At 41.5% G+C, this 24,824-nt stretch overlaps 1 protein-coding gene across 5 annotated transcripts; it reads right to left on the bottom strand.

Moving 5' to 3' along the window:
- Positions 1-673: 673 nt before the first annotated feature.
- Positions 674-24,726, bottom strand: LOC113020787 (SUN domain-containing protein 1-like). 5 transcript variants are annotated; one of them, XM_026165006.1, is made up of 23 exons: positions 24,370-24,726; positions 21,931-22,028; positions 12,820-13,029; positions 11,801-12,048; positions 10,373-10,645; positions 10,108-10,242; positions 9,544-9,672; positions 8,801-8,884; positions 8,014-8,124; positions 7,746-7,865; positions 7,550-7,643; positions 6,764-6,822; positions 6,060-6,250; positions 5,665-5,940; positions 5,476-5,568; positions 5,019-5,110; positions 4,771-4,915; positions 4,344-4,658; positions 4,113-4,197; positions 2,977-3,092; positions 2,704-2,871; positions 2,518-2,610; positions 674-2,408 (listed from the first exon to the last, which is right to left on the bottom strand). In XM_026165006.1, the coding sequence occupies exons 2-23, from the start codon at positions 22,005-22,007 to the stop codon at positions 2,292-2,294; spliced, it is 3,231 nt and encodes a 1,076-aa protein (XP_026020791.1). In that variant the 5' UTR covers positions 22,008-22,028; positions 24,370-24,726; the 3' UTR covers positions 674-2,291. The 5 variants fall into 5 exon arrangements, with proteins under 5 accessions (XP_026020791.1, XP_026020790.1, XP_026020792.1 ...); XM_026165005.1 differs by lacking the exon at positions 24,370-24,726 and adding an exon at positions 22,432-22,514; XM_026165007.1 differs by lacking the exons at positions 8,014-8,124; positions 24,370-24,726 and adding an exon at positions 22,432-22,514.
- Positions 24,727-24,824: the final 98 nt, after the last annotated feature.

Genomic DNA, 24,824 nt, shown 5'->3' with positions numbered 1-24,824 from the left:
CAGCTTCATTTTTCAGCATGACAATGATCCAGAACACACTGCCAATGCAGTACAAGCGTACTTGGATGGACAAAAAAACCCCAAAAAAAACAAAGACACACAATGAAACACTATCAGTCATGGATTGGCCTCCCCAGAGCCCAGAGGTCAACATTATTGAAGCAGTGTGGGATCATGTCAATAGATAACAGAACAAAAGGCAGCCAACATCCAAAGAAAAGCTTTGAATGTCCTTAAAGAAGCCTGGAGAATTATTCCTGAAGACTGATTAAACAAAATTACAAGAAACCTTGGCTCAGAGAGATCAGGTGGTCATACCAAACATTGACGTTCAAGCTCATTAGAACTGTGCAAACTCTGTTTTTGCCTCATACTCTATTTTTGCATTTCATGCATTTCTAATTTTCCTCTTAAAATATGAAGAGATGAGCAGTAAAGACTTTTGTACGTGATTATATATGCCTCAAAAGTATTAAGGTAAAACACATGCATATTATTTTTGGTTAACTCAGAATTACTCAGGCCTGTTGATCCTCAGATTTTTGCTTGTAGATGCTCCTGCTAAATGATGATGTAAAAGATCAAACAAACAACAACATATTCACTTAACCGTTTCCGCTGTGAATATAAACGAGGAAAAGTTAGAGCTCATCATAGTAATTTTTAGCCATGATGTATTTATTTCTTCAAAATTAAAGTCTTTATTGGAATATAATCCAAAGCAGTTAAGTCATCTCATGACTGAACAAAAATAGCCATTTATCTTTAAAAAAACAAAACAAACAAACAAACAAACAAACAAACAAACAAAAGAACTAGGATGGTTCCAAAATGCACTGAACAGCTTTTAACAAAATATACATTGCAGGAAGTCTTACCTTGCAGCCACTAATTGACTTGTTAATAAATAAGATTGTGAACAAAAGTCTTTTTTTTTTCCTTTTTACACATAACAATTTAGACTTTCCCGTATTTTGAACCAAAATTGATGAGAGAACCCTTAATTTTAAAGAAATTGTGAAGACCCGTGCCACAAACATTTGTCTAACAAGTTCTTGCAGAGCACCCTCTAAAATGAACACCCCCAAAAATCAAATCAAAGAAGTAAAACACCACGAGTAACAGAAGAAATAATAGTAGTACAATTATAATGACAGGATGTTGGTTTTTTATAAAGCAACACTGATAAAAGGAGATATTATAAAGGATCAGCTATCAACAATAAAATATACAGATTACATTCCTTCAGGGTTTTCAGAATAGTGGGAGCTCATGTGAGGAGGACGATTAACTGAGCTAGAGGGAGACAGTGAACCTCTTCTTGATAGAAGCAGAACAGAAAAAGCGAAATTATTGACAGGAGTAGTTCAACATTGGTAATTTCATGGTGTAAAAACTACGAGTCTCTACATAATGAGACGTATAGTGAGTATCCTCCTAATACTTTAGTCACATAGAGCTCAGGTCAGTGGTTTTATAATGTTGCTGTGTAGTTAAAGGAAACTTGCATCAAAGCCGCCGCTTCAGAAAACATTCAGCGCTTATCCATAGGCAGCATGTTCAGTTCCAAAATAAAAGTCTTAGTTATGGCTATATGGAAGCATGAAGCCAAGATTAGAATGTAGTGGATATAACGCGTCGAGTGCAGACCTGCAGACTGCCCAAAACAGTTCTGTAGGAGTCACTGTGGAGACATGACAACAAATTGAAGTGACATGCCTGGATATCATCTCAGGCAAAGGTGCAGTGGTCTTCATCCTGAAAATAGTACTCTGATGTGAAACATTAAAAAATAAAAGTTAAACAGAGATAAGAAGAAAAATCAGACAGATACGGTGTGTGAAGAATTGGTGGAGATGAGTCTGTAACCCCGCCCCCCTCCTTATGTCAAGCATCCACCTTCTTGTCGAAGGTGTTGAGGAGGGACTGGTGGGTTTGTTGGCTCCCGCGAGCCTTGGTGCCCTCAGGGGTGGGGGCTGATTCAGTGCAAGAGGCCTTGAAAAGGGTAGCAGTGGGACTTAGCTTCTTCTGTGGTTCAAATTCTCCCAATCTTTAACAGTCTTCATCCAAACTTTCCTGTGATTCTTTCAAAATTACGCAAAAAACTATGTTCATGACTCGGTCTGAGCACAATGCTTTAAACAATCCACATCTTCTTTGCTTTTCATACAAAAACATCCACAAACTTCCTGCAGAGTCCCTTCAGTTTTACGGGTTTAAGTCAGTGAGAGCTATGTACAGATGGGGTGGTGCATCATATATAAGTGAGTATGGTTGTGGTGGTGGTTGGTTCAGTGAGGTCTAGGTTCTCCGTGGACTCTGAAGCGGTACAGGCAGGTGTATTCGGGGTGACCCCAGTTGGACAACACCCTCACTTCGATTATCTGGAACGTCTTGTCATTCTCCTCCTGAGGGGAAAAAAAGTGGAAGATTTCAGGAACTGCTGACAAACATTGAGGTGATTATTATTACTATTTTTACATTTCTAATCATGTTAAGAAGTGCCTCTAAAGTTACCATAACCGGGAAGATCTGCAGTGACTCCCCATCGTCCTGGTATGTGTAGTGTCCCAGCAGCTTTCCCTCTTCTTGGTACTCATCATCTAGACCCTGAACACAAACAAGCAGCCTGTGATCACCTGGGATGTTTGCTTTAGAGTAGAAGGTGTCTCATTACATGGTTTTCGTTGGTGTGTTTCTTACAAAGACGGTGAAGTTGCGTGGGGCACTGGTGATGTTTCCAGTTGGGGAGAGGGTCTTGGGGATGTGCTCCACAGCAAAGGATGTGGGCAGGATCCTCAGGGACAGCCGGATCACCAGATAGCCCTGAGAGCCTTTAAACGCCCAGCAGTTTCCAGGATACACATCAGGCTAGTGGAGGAGTGAGAGAGACTGGCTTTTAGATCAGCAGATTCTATCTATTTACTGGTTATATTTGGTGCAACGCAACTTTATTCAGCTCATGGCGAGGCTCACCTGAATGACAACACGTGGAGACTGGGAGAAGTACCAGAGTGGCAGGCCAAACAGACTCATGAGGGCCGTCTTGGTTTCGTAGGTCTCAGAGCAGCGGGTACTGAGGATGCTGCCACCTTAACACACACACACACACACACACACAATCAGAAATTATACTAAACCGGAAGTTTTCGTTCTCAAGTCCACAAAAAAAAATCATTAATATTAAAATACACCATACACAGTGCTGTGAAAAACCTAAACCTTTCCAAACCTTGCTGTCAGTTCCTAACAGTTTTTCAGACAGCGTGGAGCTTATTGCAATAAAAATTGTACTTTTAAAAAAATGTCTTGCTACTTTGCTTTAAGGCAAACTAGTGGTGGCGGTAACAATTATTTCAGACATGTCTGAGCTCATTTATGGAACTGATCACAACTTAATATACTGGCATGTTGCAATCCTGGGTTAAAAAAAAAAAAAGGAGATGCCAGTCATGCACATTAAGGAGGCAATGTGTGGCGAGACAACAGGATGAATTTATTGCAGCAATCACCAGCAAACTGTGATGCTCTCTGCAAACTAGTTGCCCGGGGGAACTCTCCAACCACTGATGTTACGTGAACTTTAAATCTTTGCACAGTGTGTGAGCGACTCGGTCATGGCGATACCGCTTTTAACAGTTAGAACATCAACACAACACCAGGACTGCTTTTACTGATCGCCATTACTTCTATGCAACTAGAGCATTACAATTAAATAATGTGCATTTTTCTTCTATGAACGTGTTACAATGTTTCAGTGCACACACACGCTGAAGTCACCGGCCCATATAGGTCAACACTCTGCTTAGTGGCACATTTCACAATGGAGATTTTGGCATTAATACCCTGGTGTCCTTGAGCTTGCTAATGCCTGCACTCGTATTGCATAAGAGACGTGTTGCAATTAAATATAATGTGATTTATGCAGCATTCAGATTTTACAGTGTACTTTACCTTGCAACCTAAAGTTTTTATAAGAGTAGTCATGTACCAAACATCAGTTTGTTGATACATTACTGCACAGACGTGAGTTATGTAATAACCAGCCTGATGAGCCGCACTGGCTTAGCTACTGACTTGTGTAAAGAATGGAAAGATTTCCTCCTTCTTACCTCCAGACTCCAGGGCATAGTCCACCTGGCCTGTCCGATCCTGGGAGTAGAGCTTCAGAGCATTCTGCACAATCAGCTTCACTTGCTAATAAGAAGCAGAGATAAAAATGACATGTGAGCCTAAAAAAACAAAACAAAAAAACATTGCAAAGTAACAGTCTTCAAGACTGAGCTCAACTAGGATTATGTAAATGCAACTGATGATGCTGATGGTAAGTGTGCACACATTACCTCTTCTGTCAGTCCCTCGGCAGCAGAAGCGTGCCGGACAGTTCCGGTTACTGTCTGAACAATGCTCTTGGCTTTGGACTCAGCCTCAACCACCGTCTGGGTCCTGCTGACCTCCAGCTGCTGGGATATGTTTCTCAGGATGCTAAGCTCCAGTGAGGCCAGAGAAGCCTGCAGGTCAGGCGTGCTCACGTAGCGCTGGGACAGCCAGTGGATCAGAGACTCGGGCACCTTGCCCTGCTCCTCTCCGGAAGCACCAACACCAAAGAACAGAGCCTGCAACTCCTTACGCAGCTGAGAGGACACCTGGGCTGATATCTGGGAGCGGGACGGGGACAATTTTAAAAACTCATACAAGAGGATTCACAGAACAAGCAGGCTAAGCTTTTATTGTCTTACAAAGCCAAACAAAAGTCAATATTTGACTTACAGTGTCTTGCAGCGTGTCCAGCTGCTCACACCTGCCCTTGCATCCTGCAACGCCCTGCAGGGCCTGTCTGATTTTACTCAGCTCTACCTCAAGTCTCTGTACTTCTGTTAGCAGAGCGTCATGGTCCTCCTGCTTCACGCCCACACTGATCGGGAGACAGAAACTCAAAATGTAAACAGCACAAACAACAAAATAAAGGGAAAAAAGTGGACTGTAAGGTTTATTTATTCTCCTTTTTTTTCTTGTACCTCACAGGAGCCGTGTCTGCAGCTGAAGTGACAGCTTCTTTCTCTCTTTTCTTCTTCTCATGTTCATACTGCTGCTGCTTCTGCTGCACCTCCTGCCGCACACATATAAAACAGTTATGGAAGCAGTGAAGAAAATATAAAAACAGGAGGATTCGGTTAGCATATTTAAAAAACTGCAAGTGACAAGATACATACTGGATACTATTTTTTCAAGGAGGACATGTGATTTTGTCCTGTTGGCTTTCACAGTGAGAAAGTGCAAGTTTAAATATTTCACGTTGCACCACTGTTCCCTTTATACAGACTTAACACCAGGGCTGCATTCTTACCAGCTTGGCTGTCTAACCCATTTTTCCAACACTATACAAATATTATAGTATTTTAACTGTTTGGCACTTAGTGTTTAATGCTCTTTTATAAGTTCTCAGTGGCAAAGCAGCAAACCTGCAGTACATACCTCAGTCTTGGCAGACAGAGCTTTGAGCAGTAACTCTAAATCAGCCAGTCGTGCTGCCTGACTCTCTTGCTGTTGTTTTTGCAGCTCTGCACCCTGCAAAAAAATAAAATGAAAAAATGTAACTCTTGTAACTCTGTTCTTGAGCTTTCAGCACTAACTTGCGTTTTTGGCACTGTGTCATCCACCTACCTGCGCTCTCTGTGTGTTCTCCTGCTCCAGCTCTCCTCGCAGCACACCGATTCTCTGGTCCAGCAAGGAGGCCACCCACAGTCCTAGGCTGTCCCTGTCAGTCTGCGTATGGAGCTGCTCCCTCAGGGTGCTGTAGAGACCCAAAATGTTATCATGGCGCTGCTCCTGCTTCTGGTTACCCTGCTGGACTCGCTCCCAAAGCAGGGCTAGCTGACGCTCGACGCGTTCAAGACGCTCCATGTCCACACTGGAGACTGCCACAGGGGGAAGGACTGGCTGAGGAGGGAAATAAATCAATGAACATCAATCAGTGATTATAATCATGTTGTAGTGACATGTGTGTATGTATATATATATATATATATATATATATATATATATTCATTCTCCCTTACCGATACTTGTGAGACTGGGGTGGCTGGGGTCTGCTCCATGGGAGCCTCTGGTGCAGGGCCAGGTACAGAGGCAGGAACTGGTACCAAGTTTGACAAGAAGGTGAAGGGTGACGCAGGACGCCACTCTGTTAGGTTTATGGCTGGCAGGTAGGCAAACAGGGCAGCAGTGGACGGACCCCACAACCACAAAGCTGCACACAAATCACAGATAACACTGTTAAATCTTATTCAACACACTGATATGAGCCTAAACCCTACAGAGTCAACATATCAACATTGTGGATACAAAATAGTCCAAATTGTGGGTCATGTGTATAATACAAGGCATGAGATATTTGAATATTCACATTTATAAGTGAAGCTGCAAGACTACAGTGGCTAAATATTTCCTTCCCTCATTTACAGAAGCAGCAGTAAGCAAGCCCATCGTGATGACAATGTAAGGGCTAAGCCATGTACACTAAGGAGAATTTCAGCAAGTAAACAAAGGATTAATAAAATGTGCTTGTGATTTACCGTTATGTGAGTAGAGCTTGTGTGAGCAGAGCTCAACCACAGCACAGCCCTGAAAAGGCTGACCTGAATCTGCTACTTGATTTGTCCCACACTCTGGGGATGCGTGCTGGTTATAACATCTACCGCCACACGATCACTTTTTCTATATGTGCTCGCTAAATAGGTTAGATATTTGATAAGGCACTCACCAAGGAGAAGCAAAAGGGGCAAAAGTAACAACAGGAGCTTCCAGAGTTTGGGAAGGCATCTGAAACACAGAACATACATACATCAGAGCAACGCACAACTGACAGGAGGACATGTGGCATGAATGCAAAATCCCCAGGTAATAACTCAATATGTTCTCACAGCTCAGGAAATGTGGCTTTATGAGAACTGCAAATGTCTTACTCAGTGCAGTCACTACTGCTTGAAGATTATGAGCTGTGGTCACTCGATGGGAGTGAAAATAACAACATAATAACCTAACTTGGCTTTAGAGAGTTCATAGAGTTTGTTAACAGAACTTCCAGCACTTTCAATTAGATATGCAACGTGTATCTGCACTGCTGAGGAAAGCCTAGGATAAAGCTGTCACATACTTAATTGCTAGTGGAGGTCAGACCTGATCGTACTCACTATAATGATTCTCAGTTGAGCCTGACAGCTCTTTGTTTGACCAAACTGTGTACACAGCAGTTACAGGGCATCATTAGCATTTATCTGGTGTCTTGTTTCTGGCTGCATGATGAAAGTCCAGTGTTCACTCTCTTTTAACACCGTGTTTGGCCTCTACTACCTCCTGATGAAAATAAGTTCACCTTTAGCAGCTAAAATGCAGAAATCCATCCCATTATATTATTGCACAGTTTTATCTTAGAAAAATCGAATGTAGATATTTTAGTATTTTGAAAGCTGTTCAACAGATTAAATGTTAAACTCTGTTCTATTCCTTGCGAGATTCTGAAAGACAGCTGAGGAAGGACGACTCTTACCGGGTTAGAAAGAAGACGTTGAGCAGAGACATGAGAGACACCAGCTGGTACCATCCTGTTGCAAGAAACCACAGAAGTCCTTTGCCTGCCTTCACTGTTGAGAAAGAAAAATACAAAACACACAGAATGAGAGGGCAAGAAAGAAGTAGAGAATGAACATTTCTAAAAAGATGAAATAAAAACAAGAGCTACTGACCTGGAGCCGCCAGGAGCATCCAGAACAGTGAGAGCACCCTTTGTGCTGCCGTCCCTACACCTGAACCTAAAGCTTTGCCTGCTCTCATCACACAGTAACCTGGCTGGAGGAGGCAGTGACCTGCAAAACAGGGTAAAAGAGGGAAATGTTTAATTCACTAAACTCAGCTAAAGCAATAAACTGATCGAGCTGCAACTGAATGATCAAAACATACATGTTCCTGTAAATGTATACGGTGTGATCAACAATAAGAGAAGTGCTGGTTAACCTGCATAAACTAGGACGCTCCACAGTGCCCCCGCCAGTCGGCGGGACCTAGACGACTGTTTGAGGAGGACGGTGTGTGTCTCAGAGACCTGCTTCCCTTTACAGTCATCACCTGTGTAAGCCCAAATGATGGACAGCAGGCACGCAGAATGAACAGAAAAAAAGCATGTGTGAATGAAATCATACAAAAAAAAAAGAAACGCAGTCGGGCAAATTATCAAAGCAAAGCAAATTAAAATAAAGAAAATGAAAAACAAATTATATTATAATTTTTTAAAAAGCCATGAGCATGCATATTCTATATAACTCTGCAATGCATGAGATGCTGCACCATGCAAAGCTGCGTTTCCTGACATAAAGGTCGTCTCTAATTATTTAAGAATTTATTCAGACTCAGAAGAACAACTGAAAATGGTATTTGTCATATTTGTTTCTTTTATTCTTAATTTTAAAGACCATTGTGAAATCCAGCAGCTACTTCACCTATTACTAGTCTAAAACAAGATGCTTTTCAACCAGTAATTTGCTTTATTTCTTGGACCATGGTCAGTCGTGTGACGTTTTTGTGTAAACTGATGGCTCGACATTAGTCTGAGGCACACATTTAAGACAAAGAAACATCTGCAGGTCACGTCGGTCAACGGGCTTCAGACCAGCTAAATCAGTTCACACAACCTTTGCTCGCTGATCTAGACACAGGTCACGCATATCATTAACTCTGTCAATCATGCTACGTGTGAGAAAATGAGCACATGCATGTGTGTGAGTGTGTGTGAGTGCCTGCTTACACAGGGAGCCATTGAGATTAAGATGTGACGCATCTTCAGTAACCAGATCCTTCACATTCATGCTTCCACAGTAGCTCGAGTGAGCTGCAATATACACACAGGGCATGTATTAGCAATATTATCAGTTGTGTGAGAAAGTTATGATGAAAAGGAAGGCGGAGTGTGAGGATGGCAAAATGCACGCCACTAATGTGACGATGAGGAGTCCTCGTGAAGGAAATGAAGAGCAGTAGATAGAAGAGTGAGGAGAAAACACATGTAGTGAAAAGGTCACAGTTGATAAAGTTCTGCAGCTGTGAAAAAAAACAGCTTAAATCAGCAGCAGAGTTGGAAATAAATTTTTTTTGCTAATTAAAACTTTTGATTGCACATTGATAAAGTGGCTGGAGTCAAAGAGCCTTGTTAGTTCTGCTTGACCAGCCACATACTCGACACTTGACAATCAGGCGATGGTTGTTTTGATTTTAATTTTGTGTTTAGTTTACTTCCTCCTTCAGAAACAGAAGCCAAAAGTGTGAAAGTGAAGGTTGAGACATAAACACATGAGGAAGAGATTCTTGGAACGTCAAAAAAATCTCCATTTGAGGCGCCTTTCTCCTTAAACAAACAAAACAGTAAGAGCTGAAGAAGGAAGGAAGTGATAAAAAAGAAATTATAACAGGAAAGTTTATTAACACAAGAGCAGGTGAAGATGTCAGGAGCTGCGACCTTTAACCTTTGCCCTTAGTAGTAACAGTGGGTACCTTGTCCTTCATATCCATTAGCCCCATGGCCCATCATCCTGTGGAGAGTGGTCTGCTTTAATAGCCACAGTTGGGATAAACTTGAGGACGTCGCTTGTCTCACCGAGTCCGAAAACGATGTCAAGGCACCTGGTGACACACCGGTCCGCATTCTTAGTGTTAGTCAAAAATGCACACACTCAACAAAAAGCTACAGATAAATATTGGTGATAAGACGAGGAAGAAGTGACATTAATGATAGAGGAGTTTCCCCAAAGATGCACTTGGATAAAAACAAAACAGGAAGCTATGGAAAGAGTCCAGCAAGAGGAAAAGGTAATAAGGTTACACATGAAACACAAAGAGAGTGAGACAGAGTGATGGTGACAGGGCTGGTGAGGTAGAAATCACGAGGTTTCAAATTAGCTGCACACATCTCTAAAAGCTCCTGGAGTCAGTTCTCTCTCAAGATCACCAAGAGTCTCACTCTAAGCGGCTCAGGAAGTTGGGACAAACGATGAGAGAGGAAAATGTGGAAATGACGGGAAAAGAATGAAGAACAAAAGAATGTCTCTTTTTGTGTACCTTTTCCTGTTTGGCTCTTGGCCCTTGAACCCAGCCAGACCACACTGTTGAAGAGCACAGTGACTAAGGACACTATGGGGGCCAAGGCTTGTTTGCTGTAGCGTATACACGTGTTAGACATGGAAGCCAGGACACCTGTAGAGAAACACCACTACTGATTACATTCTCATCATTTCACAACTTAGTGAAAACATGCATTTAACCTCCCAGCTCAGTTATCCAAGCAATAAAAACAATGGCTGCATTTAAGTATGACATTTCTCACCCGTCTTGTTCCTTCGACTCCTGTCTCTGCTGTAAATACTGGTGAAAGGTGATGATGTTGACGAGAGGGCATCGGTGGAAGGTTCGGCAGCTTGAAATGTTGACGACGATGATGACGATAATAATGACGATGCGGACTGTGTGACAAAGGAGTCCGTCTTCTGAGAGTGTACAGAGCAGTCTCTGCAAATGTAGCCATTGGAGAGCGCGGCGTGGGACTTTGACGTACTGGCATCGCCGTTGACACTTGATAAACTGTGGCTGGGAGTCTGCCCTGCAGGAGGAGAGCGTGTTCACATGTTTATGAATCATTCATTAACAAACACAAAGGAAACCATTAAACTACTAGCTACATATTCTTTTCCTGGTGTTAAAGTAGTTGACTGCACACAGCAACATTAAAAACCTACTGTAGCAGAATAAGGATTAAGATCTTTTACTCTCTCTTGCAAGATTGCATAAATCTGCAGTAAGTGTGCTGGAGTACACTGCTGTTAGGATACATTTTTTGGTATGGAGTTCTGGAAAAGTCCTCTTAAAACAAAAAACAGGGCTCTCCAGATTACAGGCTTTTGGGCCCCTCAGACTCAGTGATAGTCAACAGTGAATATCTGAAGCTTCCGCGAGCATTAATGATAATGTCTGAAAGTGATTTTACGTCAGATGTCTGAGTGGAAATGATCAGTCAGAGAGAAAGTTAGAAGCAACAGAATGTCTCCTGTTATTCTCTCGCACAGTAAGCGGCCTCCATCTGGCTGCTTTAGCTCGCTGAACGATAGAAAGGGAGTTAGAAATGTGCCTCACTCTGTGAGAGACGTTTTTATAGAAAAATGAAATTTGAAACGATACCATCCACAGATCTGTGTGCAGCTGCTTTTGAGGGAGTTTCAGGGGATCTCAGGTGCCCACGTGGAGCATGTAAACATGTTCACATTCAAAAATAAAACTGATACTCAAATGTCTGAATTAAGTAAAAAAATTAATAAAACAAACAAACAAAAAACCCTGCAATTACCCAAACATAAATATTTGTTTTATATATTCTCATTTGTGTTGTAATAACATATCTTTTACTTGACTGAACATTTTGTTTTACCATTACTCTGCCTCATTTTCTCAACCAACTCAGCAGTTTCACTTCATCCTGTCATATCTCCACTCCTGAGCAATTATTCTGGGTATGCAAGATTATCTAATATAGGGTCAACAAAGAGTAGTTACCCAAGATAAGCCTTAAATTCTTTTTGATAGAGTCTTTAGGACCTAAAAAAAAATAACATCTGTCATTTTATTTTTTCAGAGAGGAAGTTCAGTTGTATATTCTGCCCTGTGGAATCAAATTAAAATGCTTAATTAAAGGAGATTTTTCAGAAGTATTCTCTTTCACGATTGAGTCTTTATTGTTATGTAGCTATTTATTCCAACTTACCCCAGTGTCCATCCACACAAGTTGTTGTTGTGGTGGTAGTGACAGTGCGTTGCCTCAGATGGGGCTGCTCCACGATGGCTGTGATCTGAGCGGCATCAGACGCTGTGCTGCTTTGCTGCAAGCTGCTGCTGCTGTTAATGGGGGTACTAGCAGCTGAGAAGGCAAGGGTTTTCCTTGGTGTGGCGGCCTGGCTCAGGGATAAAGACAGGGAGTTGGAACTGGACTGTTGCTTTCTGCTCCGCAGCGTCCTGTGTTAGCAGAGAGGGGAAACAGAGCTGTGAGTTTGGTAATTGCGTGGGAATAAAGAAAACCCGCAACTGAGCTGTGGTTTCTTTTTACAGACATGCAGTCAAAAAGTGCTGCAGAACAACTACTATAAATACCCAGCAATAATCACAAGAGACATACAATAGAAAATTAAAACACAGCTAACAGCAATACAAAACTGCATTAGAAAACAAATTAAATACAGATAATAAAAATTACGTGATAAGAAAAGTCCACAGAATCAGCTTAATGTAGATGGAGTGGCAGACTATTCTGAAGCTAAGCCATGAGACACAAATCAGTCTGTGTTGGTATTCAGAATGACCAAACGTAAATAAACAACATAAATAAATCCACGATTGCCACGCTCAAGAGGTGTGTGTTCGTCTTGTAATCGGAAGGTTGCCGGTTCGAGCCCCGGCTCGGACAGTCTCGGTCGTTGTGTCCTTGGGCAAGACACTTCACCTACCGCCTACTGGTGTTGGCCAGAGGGGCCGATGGCGCGATATGACAGCCTCGCCTCTGTCAGTCTGCCCCAGGGCAGCTGTGGCTACAACTGTAGCTGCCTTCACCAGTGTGTGAATGTGAGAGTGAATGAATAGTGGCATTGTAAAGCGCTTTAAGGGTCTCGAAAAGCGCTATATAAATGCAATCCATTATTATCATTATTATTATTATTAAAATTCTTCTTTTACTCTTTGGTTAGTTAAATGTTAGAGTCAAAGAGGAAAAGTGCCCATTGCTGGTCTCACCGTGTCTCTCTCCTGGTGCTGGTGTTGGTGTAGCTGCTGCTGCTGCTGCTGCTGTGGTGGTTCTGGGAGTAATCAGCCAGGTTCTCGTTTCCATAGTGACTGGCACTGGTCTGGAGACGCAGGCTCCGTCGTGACATCCTGGGCGACTCGTACACAGGAGCTATCTGGTGCTCTTTCTCAAACTCTAACGCTGCTGTTGAATAGCTGGAGCTGAGAGTGAGAGCGGACAGAGAAAAGCAGGAAGAACAGAAAGAGCGGGAATGTTAGAAAATTGGGAAGGAAAACAAAACTGTTCTGTGAAAGAAGGCACTGCATGACAGTTAATTACAAAGAGGGCGTTTCTTTTATCCACTGCATGGGAATCCTTTTGGAGACAAACAAGCCTCGAGAGTGCCTTTATGCTTCAAATCAATACTGAATGGGGATATCCTGCCTTTTTACTCATGTCTGTCCCTCAGTTAGTCAACTTAGAGACACTTTTTTTAAAAAAACAAAAAACAAACCCAGTCCTTTTTACAGAGCTGTGATGCTTTTGTTCCCTGCAACTGGCAGAGCTCCTGACAGGAAGTGACTCACTCACCACGGAGAGAGAAATATAAGAACAGGCACAGAGTGTCTCTGAAAGTAAAATTAGACAAACAAACCCAGTAAACATCCAAAGTATGCGAGAAGGCTAAACACGAGACTCTTACTCCCCTCCCTGTAAAACCAACTGAAAGTCAGAACACACTATGAATGTTGTTTGCCGTGCTTCGCTGTGACTCACAGGGCCACACCCACCTGGAAGAGTAGGCACTAAGCCAGGACAACATTCAAACAACTGCAGACTACACTGGAACACTATGGAACTTGCTAATGCCTCTGGGCTGGTGCGAAAAGAAAATGCCTTAAAGTACAACTGTTCCATCTTTCTCTGTAATAGTAGAGGCACTAATGCTTTACAAGCACCACAAACATGACTGTAGGGTCTGAATGACTCATCAAGGAACTCGATTATAACAAAACCCTCAGTGCAAAGTTTTTGCTACATCTAAAGAAGCGCTGGTGTACTGGACTGGACTCATTTCAAGGCTTTAATAACAATATTTTTAAAATTTGCATTAACATAAAATATTTGTTTAGGCATTTAAGAAAATGTTTCCTTCTAAAAAAAAATCTCATTTTAATATGACACACATATGAAATGAAAGGTTTTTTTTTTGACAGAATGTACAGTATTCAAAAGGCGTCTCTTTTAAATATTTATTATTGCTGATTAATGAGACAAAAGCATTTTATTCCTCCTTTAATTTATGAAATAATCTATTAAATATTAGATTCCAGCACGATCTGTAAAGTCTGTCCACAAGTGGGGAGGGTGGAGCTCTGGACTGAGCCTCTCAATGGAGGACGGGGAATAAACTTCCTGTTACACTTCAACAAGGAAACTCTGTAAATGTGTAAACACGAGTTTTATGGCCTGTCCATATCTCTTGCAGAGCACACGCGGCATATGATTTCAGAGGAGACTGACCAAGCCAGCAGTATGTGCATGCATTTGTGCACGTTTATATCTTATGCAGGTTGCTCTCATGTCCCTCCCTCGGTCTCTAAAACCCAGAGGATTACACACTCCCACTGAGAGCCAATTAAGTGCTTTTGTCCTCACTCTGCCTCTCGCCTGCTGATCCAACTGGCCCTTCTTTGAACACATGACCACCGGGGCAGTATCCTGCTGATCTGAAATTAACCTATCTTCTAATGCAAAGCATATACACAGGATTGGTAGCAAGGAGAGGTTTCTGTAAAACACCAAAAAGTAAAAAAAATGTTACAAATCTTTCAAAGCAAAATAGGTTTTAAAATGCTATAATGAGCACTGTCATTAGTGCACTAATTAGTAGGAGGCAAGAGTAAAATTTGAGTAAAATCCAAACTAGAATCAAAAGTTGGAAACATTTTTGTCTCAAATCATTGTCCACTTATGCCTACAGCACTGATATCCCTGAATAAGCATCTGTGCTGTGAAAATGACCAAACAACAGACCCAACAGAGCTTCAGTAGAGACTATAAGGACTGCTGGACACTGTCTAAACAAAGGCCTGAGAAAATAGTGCGTACCGTAACACAGGCAGGCTAAATATCAAAATAACAATCAGTTTTCCATCACACCTGCACCTCTTTTTATCTTATTCAAATTTTAAATTTAAATATTGGGAAACAGCTGCGTGGCAGTCGAGCATTTGCCTTTCCAAATCAACTGCGAGTCCCAAACTCTGACAATTCTCTTTTTTAAAGTGATCCAAAAATGACCGAAAGGAGTTAATCCAGTGATTCCGGTCCACAGCGAGAATGTCTGAATGCCACACTTCAACAGCTGCAACATGGAGTGGATAAAATGTAATAACTGTTGCTTCCAGGTTACATTCTTATCAAAACACAACTTCATTCCTATTTATACAAGAACTCACGCACACACAGAAGTGTGTTTTTCATACCAAAGCATAATGATTCAGGTTTGATTAGTAACGTTTCTGTGGGGTGTGGAAGCAAGTGTTACAGGGCAGATCAGGGTGTGTGCACGAGGAAACTGTCTGCATAGCCTACAGCCAGGTAGAAGCTTCCTAATAACCTTCTGTTCTACCTGGAAACCCCATGTGGGCATATTTTAACAGAACAAACACCATTTGGGTTTTTATAAAAACAAAGCTTTTACCTCCAAACAGAGCTGGTTACCACCCCCTCCTTTAGCAAATTTAAAAAAAGTTTAAAAACAAGCGATTCGTTTCATCGGGTATCCAAATTCATTAATGTGCCGCTCTCTCCCAGGCGGCTTCCACGGCCCACATCCGTGACAAAAATAGAGATGGACACAGCAAAGAAGACAAAGATGAAGAGCCATGCAGTACATTACAGAGAGAAGACACTTCCATCCTGACATTCAGCTTCCTGGAATCTCTCCTTACATAAGACTAAAGCTTTATCTTCCCACACTCAGTGGGCGCAGCCAAACTTTCTTACAGCGCACAACTGCACATCCAATCTGATCAGACTGGAATCTACATTTAACCAGCTTAAGTTTGCCTTGTTGTTACTTTGGACATTTGTTATGCAGTCGAGCCGTTTATATTTGTTATAGATTACTAAAGCTCAGCCTTCAATCAAGTAAAAATCACAAAATATATATTTTATGTCATGACATTCATTCATCCGGGTGTAAATGTAGCTGGGTGAGTCTGTTTACTATGCATGATCAGTGCAAGGAAATTACAGCTCATACAGGAAGCATTTGTCCATGGGACGAAAGACAGGTCTCCACTGATCCCACTTATCAAAATAATCAACTGAAACAGAAAACCAATTGTTTTTTTAGGGTTTTTGTTTTCTTTTATGACAGTGCAGAAGTTGCAGCAGCTGTCAAAATAACTCAGGAAATTGTCACTTCTGGTTTCATCTTCATCTATCCAGTGATATATGATCCCGCCACACCAACAGAAAAAAAGTTACTCCTGTGACATCACCACAGGTGAGTCTACACCCCCAGTGCTAGAATTTGTTTCCCATCTCTAAATAGCCTCCCACATGAAGCCTGCTTTGCATAGTGTATGCAAAAGTATGAAATCCCATCATACAAAATACAAAAGGAGACACTTTGTTGACACCAAGCAAATAAAATGAGCATATCCATTCAGTTATTATAAAAATAATAATTCCGAATACTGGAATGAATACATAAAGTCATTTTTGTGATCAAGCATCATGCATTCACATACAGCAAGTAAATGTCTGTAAGTAAATGTGGCCATCTTCACTACTAAAGAAGTTATGAGGGCTCAGAAATGCTGGCAGCAAATAAAAAATGACATAAATAAAACCCCAAAACGTATAAACCCATTAAAAGCCCCATGTTCTCCAAGGGCCTTTAATCTGGAAAATATTGATACCATCAAAGTCAAATTTTGCATGGTTTCATTAAAAACACTAAAAACTTATTGCACAAAAAAGAAAAAAAAAAAAGATCAGCTGGGAGGCACTAATTAGTTTTTTCCCTTCGTTTTTCATTAACCTTGTTTAAAGTCCAGCAATGAATGATTTAGCCCACCTTGTTTAAGGGACATATGTGAACAGATGTAAGCTAAGGGCTAAAAGTTGTATTATACTGTAACGTTTGTCTAGTTCCTTTATCACTTTTTAACTTCTTTATAGTTTTTTTGAGCCTTTATAGGAACGGTTAGCTTGTAAGACATTAAAACTATAAAAATGTAACAGTTGTAGTTTTTTTAAAAGTAAAAGAAAAATGTCATTTTTACCAATGGCATTCAGACCTCAAAGATATCTCAGTTTCATCTGCAGGAGAAAATGTGAACACAGCATAAAAGAGATCAAAGCAATTGTGATAAGTGCAGAAAAAAAAAAAACAGTTAAACACAGCAGGAAGTCAGCTGAAGTCTGCTGCAATATGTCCAGTTAGTAAGAACCCTGCCCCATGATGGCTACCATTTGCACCCTCTGTCTAACACTAACACACACAAATCTTCAACAGAGGTTATAAAAACCATTTGGGTTGTAAATCTCAGTGTGGAAACCACAGTTGTGGCTGCAATGCTTTGTCAAAAGCTTGCCAGGAGGTTTACACACACACACACACACACACACACACACACACACACACACACACACACACACACACACACACACACACACACACACACTAATAAGAGGGGCATGCTGACCTGATTTAAACTTTCAGAAAAATGAAAAGTCCTAGTTAAAGTCGTCCAAACAAATATTTTGTTAGTTGCCCAGTGCACACCTGAATGTCTTAAGTACTGTCCTACCACGTAAAAGAACCATTTACATAGAACATCACTTTCGAAAGGAAAAAGGTGGATTCAGACATCAGATTTTCTAATTGAATTTGTCCAATTTTCCATCCGCAATCTCATAAACCAAAATTTCTTTGGCTGGCACTTTAATCTAATCACAGCTAAACATTACATCTCTTGTAAACAACACAAAATGTGTTATATGGGAATGCTGCAAGCCCAAGAAAATTGAACCTACTGCAAGTTCTACTACTGAATGTTCATGGGTTATTAGATTGGTGCCAACAGCAAACTATTTCAGAGACTTGGGATGCAGTTATTTGGCTGACGCTCGTTTCTATTTCGTTTCCATTATTCAAATCTCCTCCCAGTGATATTACAGGATTGTGTTGATTGTGTTTAAATTGTATTCCTCTCAGTTTTTTCAGTTGGAAATTCAGTTGTGTGAGCCTTCGAAAGTCTGTGGGGAAAATATGAAATCAGAGCACAATTGTAGCCCCCTCAGTCTTCCTGTTTTGTTCAACTGAGCCCTTTAAGTGCCAAGGCCTATAGTTACCAGAATCCAGGATCTGAGAGTCTTCAAATTTCCATCCAAATATGTTTGGGTGGGTTGGATTTGGCACTGAGATTAGGATCATTTGAGCCCACCCACAGACAGTACCTCCCTCTGCCCTGCTGTGTGGTGTCCTTTTCCTATCCGTGCTATAACACCACAGTGTGCCAATTTATGTTGCTGTTGCTGCCACAGAGACCGTCCTAAACAAATCTCTGGCTGGAGAGAGACTCATCAGAAGCAGAAGCTAGATATTTACCACGTCCACAGACAGATGCTGTGATGCAAAAACACAATACAGGCCAGAAACAGAAGTGCTTCTTTTATGCAGAATCATATTCATCACGCACTTAAGATTTAAGGTTCAAATTTCTACTTTTATTCGTTTAAAGAAACAGAAATGTTTGGATAACACTCACAAGAAAAGAGGAAAGCTAACTCTTAAACTCTTAAAAATCCAGCTGCTGTCATTTACTTGGCACTTGTGCAGCAGTGCATGTAGTTAAAAAAAACCCAAAAAAAACAGACCACATGTCAAAACAACTGCAGCAGCACGGTGAGCAACAACTGTCCAGCTTACTCTCAGTGCACTCAGCCCCACCCTATTCATGTTGTATTCCTGAACCTGGTCTTGCAGAGCATGACTAGCAGGCACAAATCTGATGAGAAAATGTGCTTTGTATGTTCTTGCAGATTTATGTTTGCATCAATTTGCTTAACCAAATTAATAATAATAAAAAAAATCTGTTTAAATCTGTATTTAAAAAAATGTTTCCATGGCTAGAAGGCTGAGTTTCTATCTGTTATTGTCACATTTATTTATTTATTTTTCATCGCTTATGTGTAGCTAATGTTTGCAGATAGCACTATATAGTATCAGAGTACTCAATCAAGCCTGCTGCTTACGGTTTACACACTTCAACCATCACTTGATGGAGAAAAAGCCCCCAAACAGAAGCCCCAGCCCTACTGACCTACTTCCACTTCTATAAAATATGGAGGGTCTCTAAGAGTCAACACTTACAAACACACCTGCTTTCAGTGCATTTTTCTGGAGGTGGTGCAACTAAATTCTCAGTCACAGCCTGTAAAGTGCAATTGTTCTTGTTTGCCATTTATCAAGTCAAAAGGTTAAAAAATGTGCAAAAACAATCTATGATGTTAAACCTTCAAGCTTAGAATATGCAGTTATCTGAAAAGGCTTCAGAAATAACAAAGAGGACTGAGTCTACATCACTATTCCTGGGCTAGTCACATAAATATCACCCAACTCTAAACAATATTTCAAGAGAAGACATAACACAAAGTCTGTGGTGTTTTGTACTTCAGCCTTGTTCACACATGCAAAAGCTGTTTTTTTTTTTAAGCTTACCTTTACCTTTTTCCCTCTTCTCAACAGTTTTAGGACACTGAATATGGACCTTTTAAAAAGTCCTTCAGCTGTGGTTTTGGTTTGCTGTGTCACTCCTAACAGCATGCTCTAAGCTTCAATTGTATTTTTGCATTTTTATATGGATGGAGGGTTTTTCTGTTTGTTTTTTGAACAAATGTTTGTTTACATTTTTTAATATTGATGACAGCAGGAAAACCCTGGTTAAACTCTCCAGGAAGTTGATTCTGATCATCTAAAACAGTGTCAAAAAGAATGGAACCAATTTTCTGAGGTATCATAATCAGGATTACGGAGCATGAATCAAAGTATCCTGATTTAGAACATAAAAGAAAAGACTATTGAGAAGTCTCTTTTTACTGGACTGAGGCTCACTCTACATTGTAGCAGCTGTGTAGGCACTGGGGAATTCCCCAACTTAAACCTTGTCTGGTGATAAATTAGATTTGCACGAGCATTTCTCTCATTGGGAGCACATACAGTATTACTCAGACTGCTGGGTCCATGTTGTAACAGTCTCTTCCTGGTAAGAGGGAAGCCCCTTCCTCTAGCACTATCAACTGCTACAAAACTTGTCTCTGCTCTTTTGAGTTTTGACAACAGATGGGCCAACGGTTTCTGTCACCTGACCCTGTCCCTCTCTGTGCTATTCTCTTGCATTCACTGTAGACCATGCACACTCAAACACACACACACACACACACATTGAACACATGAGGGGCTATTTGCAAGCGCCAACATTTAGTGCCTCTGAGCTGCAGTAGACACAGGCTAATAAAAACAACAGATCAGTCAACTAGCTAGTCAAGCAGCATAAACTGTTAGCCTAATCCTGAGATCACGGGCACGGCTTTGACTGGGAGGTTCATTAATAGCTCCCCAGCTGACTGCATTCAAAGGAACATGATTAGCGTGTTTGAGCCCTTCAAGTCTACCTTGCAGACTTGGGTGAGGAGTCAAACAAGCTTTTGTACATTCTTCTTATTTGGCCTCAGTCTAGAGACTGTGACTCATGAGACTTATTACTAGGAAAGGATTTCACACAACTTGAAAACACACCCTGTGTGCCACAATCCCGACCTGAAATCTGAAGAATGTTAATATTTTGTCATTTTCATTATAATACAGCATCAGAGATTACTTGCTACTCTAAAAGCTTAACGTAAAAAACATCTAGTCAGCCAACTACCACTGTCCATAAATACCAATCCCACCTGCTGACACATCAAATACATAATGAAAACAACACAACTTAGTGTGACACACATTTACTGAAGCTGCTGTTGACTCTCTTGCTGGCTGGGAAAGAGCACATGGATCTGCTTAGTGCACTTCTCACCATGTGATTTGCATTTCTGCAAGAGAAGCTGTAAACCAAATGAGGGGTCTTTGTTCGAACATGACTTTTTACAAGACTCTCTCATACTCTCATATTCAATTGAGAAGCTCCTAAAAGTCATGCAATCACTCTCCCATTGCCTAAAGCGAGGAAAGGCACAATGAAGTTACAATTTCTTGCTCTGCAAATGCTCCTCTGTTCTGAAAGCAATGAGTCGTAGATTCCTCCACATACCTTACTGATGTAATGTCAACCACGCCCAAGCCAGGATGACTGACAAGAAACAAGGTGTGGAAGAGGACCACGATGGGAGAGGCTGGTGTTACATGCATGCACACGTATGGACAGCATCCTCTCCGACAATAAATTCAAAACACCACGACTTCTTCTCTTTTCTTCTAAAAATCATTGAAAAGTTTTAAACTGCCACGCTGATTTTGCAATATAGCGAAAAGTGCGTACAGACAAGACAATATATTTCTGCGCAAGGCTTCTCAACTGCTCACCAAGCACGAAATGCACAACTGAACTGTGAGGCTGACTCATCAAAACCACAACCAGATGATATTTTTACAGCCACAGATTTACTAAAACCTCAAGTTCAAGCACAGAAATGTACTGAGGAGCAAATACACTTAACAATCTCATGCTGTTCTTATAAATGAAGGCATTTCTATTTTAAATGAAAAGCAAATCATGTGCATATTCTCAACTTTCAAACAGCTGAGGGACAGATGGATATTTTCAGTAAGGAAATAAAATCGGATAAAATGCAAGTCATAACCAAGTAGACAGAAAAATTATTACATGAGAATTAGAGTTTGACTTCAAGCATATTCTGTTCATGGACTAGAGCAAACAGAAGAGAGAGTATTTGGACAACTCTGATTAAAATGCACCAGTAGGATCTCAGCAGCCACAAATGACATGCAAGGTGTGAATGAAATGCTGTGGGCCTGAATGTTTGATGCTGCAGCAAGAGTACCGCAGCGAGTCTACGGCAGCGCAGCGCTGAAGTCTCACCTGAGAGAGTAAGTATAGCCGGTGTTCTCTGGAGCACACTGTGGTGGCGTGTATGTGTGCAGCTGGGAAAAATCCATGTTCAGACTTCTTTGTTTAGACTGCAAGAGTTAGGATTCAAGGCAAAGGACTATTTTAGCCAAGGACAACAAGAACAGACCAACTTCACAGACACACAAAACAAAATGCAAAACGCTTTGTTCAGTTTGTCTCTGGCAGAAATGATGAGCTCGAGTTGCGCCACAGCTTAACTGCATTTCGAGTACAGATTCAGAACTGCATCTACATTTTATAAAATAACACAGCACTAGCAAATTTCCTGCCTCTTCCCAAATCAATTCAAGCTCCATTCACTGGGCTGTTCTCCAAGAAAACACAACCGCCAGTAAGTGCTGTGCTGCACAGCCATGTGCGGGCAAGACCCTAATGAGAGCTGCTGGACATTCCTTTTCCTCTGAAAAACAATACTACTGTGTTTCTGCCTGTGGTTGAGAGTTGGCCAACCTCTTCCTCCATGCTGGCTCACGCTGGTAGATGACAGAAGCTACGGACACCAGTGAAGCTGTAGCGAATGACTCGTCTCTTCTCCTCCGGACACAAAGAAAACAAGCAGCTGATCGAAAAGGCTGGTAGAGACAGGCCAAAGAATGACGATCCTCTTCCCCTTTGTAATAGGAGGACTCCTCACCAACACAGCTACAGCTACAGTGAGCACTTGAGTAAGCTGAGTATTATGAAACCCAGTAAAACACAAAGGGGTGGGGCTGATTTATAAGGCAATGGGCGGGAAGTCTAAAGCCAAACGGCTGGTCTTCTTAGTGAAACCTGCATTGTGTGAACTGCTGAACAAATACTTCGTTCCACATGCTCACAGTTGAAAGTTTCTCAGGTTAACCAAGGTAAGATTAATGCATTCCAACACAGCAGTTCTGCAAATATTCCTACTTTGGTGAACAGTTTGAAGAGTTGTGTATTGTTGCGAGCATGTCAATATTAAAGTGGACCCAATGTGTCCGTAGCTTAGATTTGCATTATCATGCAGAATTCAAATACTGGGCTGTGATGAAAAGCTGCAGTCCATCCACGGCCTGAAACAAGCCATCTTAGCTCCATTTTTAAGCCTGCTTTCCGTCAATGGCCTCACACTTGCATACGAAAGGTATGACTGGCAAGTGGGTGGGACTGCTGAGTGTCCCTGATTGCTGTAGTAGGGATATGCACTCTAAATGATATCATACAGAGCCAAGGGTAGAAAAAGCTGCCTGCAACAGAGCATTTAAGCAAGCTGAAGAGTGAGATTTTGGCTCAAATGGATCACTTCCACGACCTCACCACACAAAGCTACATGCAGAGTATAAGGTGCCTCAGACAGCTTTAAATGAGATAACTGATGCAATAACAGTGTCCGATTGGAGGTTTCTGGCCACAACAGAGCAACTATTCTAGATGGCATTCTGTGCATGTGGCAGTCTGACTCAAACTTCTGTTCAACAACTCAAAGACAGAGCAGCAGAATAAAACAGATGGCCATTACTGAAAACCCAGCACCAAACTCTCAACACCATAATCTAAATCATGATTTCAAATCCACATCCAAGTCTCCAAGCCGAAAAGCGGGATAAAAGGAAACAAATTCCCAAAAGCCAAGGGGACTACTTAAATTCAGCCAGGATTAGTTTTGGGTTGTTGTTTTTTTTTCTTTCTTTCCTTTTTTTGCAACATGTCAGCACTGCGCTGAATCATGACGCAGGCGCTGAATGTGGACACTCCGAAATTAAATAATAATCTCCCCTACGGTGCATTAATCCACCAAGAGACAAGCTGAACAGTAACAAGAGAAACAAACACATGCAACACAGTGACACCTTTACACCTTTCCCACAGTACTATCGCACATCTCCCTTTTTATTTTTTTGCTGCCTCCTTTACGCAAACTGTGTGCGACGAACAGCGCAAACAGCTGAGTCCTGTGACTGCTCCAGCTACTGTCAAAACACAGTAATACACTAACACTGTTTACAGCACATGTGTACTCCTGTTCTAACTGTATTGCGCTCAGGCCCGATGACATATCAGCCCCGTTACATTCGTGCTAAATTTAGAAGCTGGATGTATTTAGACAGCGCCGTCACTGACTTACAGGCTTGTGCAACGACGCGCTAATCACACTGCTCATCGTGCAGGTCAACTTGAGATTTATCTGTAAAAACAACACGCATTTACTGATCACTACTAACCACTGAGAACGCGTCTAACGTTTGATACTGTCGCAGATGTAATAAAACGACCGTAGAAAATCAGGCCTAAAATTGCGCACACTGTCAAAACTGTTGGCAAAGGAGCGCAGCGAAGATCCGAATTTAAAAAAAAAAAATGCAAACACACTGTCACTAAAAACAGTTTCTACATTAATATGATTTTCAAAGCAGCTGGTCAACTTGCCCGCGTTGTTAGGCTCCATTTATGCTGTTATTCTTTAAGAGCGTAATCCAAATGAGTAAGATCCACACAGTACTATCAGGGAACATGCGCAAACTTCTGCCAGCATCCCGACGCGCGGAACCCCCAAAAGGCTTATTTATGACTGCGGATCCACAAATCCTTCAACGCTATTTTCTCACAGAAATACGCCAAAGTTTACAAGTGGCGAGAGACTGCTGTGCTAGTGCACAACAAGCAGATTTCCAAAATGGCTTCCCGGGCGTAACAAAGCCAGAAGGATCGCTGCTGAGCTGATCCTCCCACTCCCAGACCATCCATTGTCGGCCAGAGCGCACACTTTAAATCTATTGGAGGAAAAGCGGCGTTGCAACGGCATCTGCTGAGCCACTGCTCGGTGTTCCGTGCACTGACGGAGATCACGCTTTTGTTTCAACTAGAAATCCCTGCATGACACC

The sequence above is a fragment of the Astatotilapia calliptera genome, chromosome 4 (genome assembly GCF_900246225.1).
Source record: "Astatotilapia calliptera chromosome 4, fAstCal1.2, whole genome shotgun sequence".
NCBI classification, from domain to species: domain Eukaryota; kingdom Metazoa; phylum Chordata; class Actinopteri; order Cichliformes; family Cichlidae; genus Astatotilapia; species Astatotilapia calliptera.
This window is presented reverse-complemented; position numbering and strand designations above follow the sequence as displayed.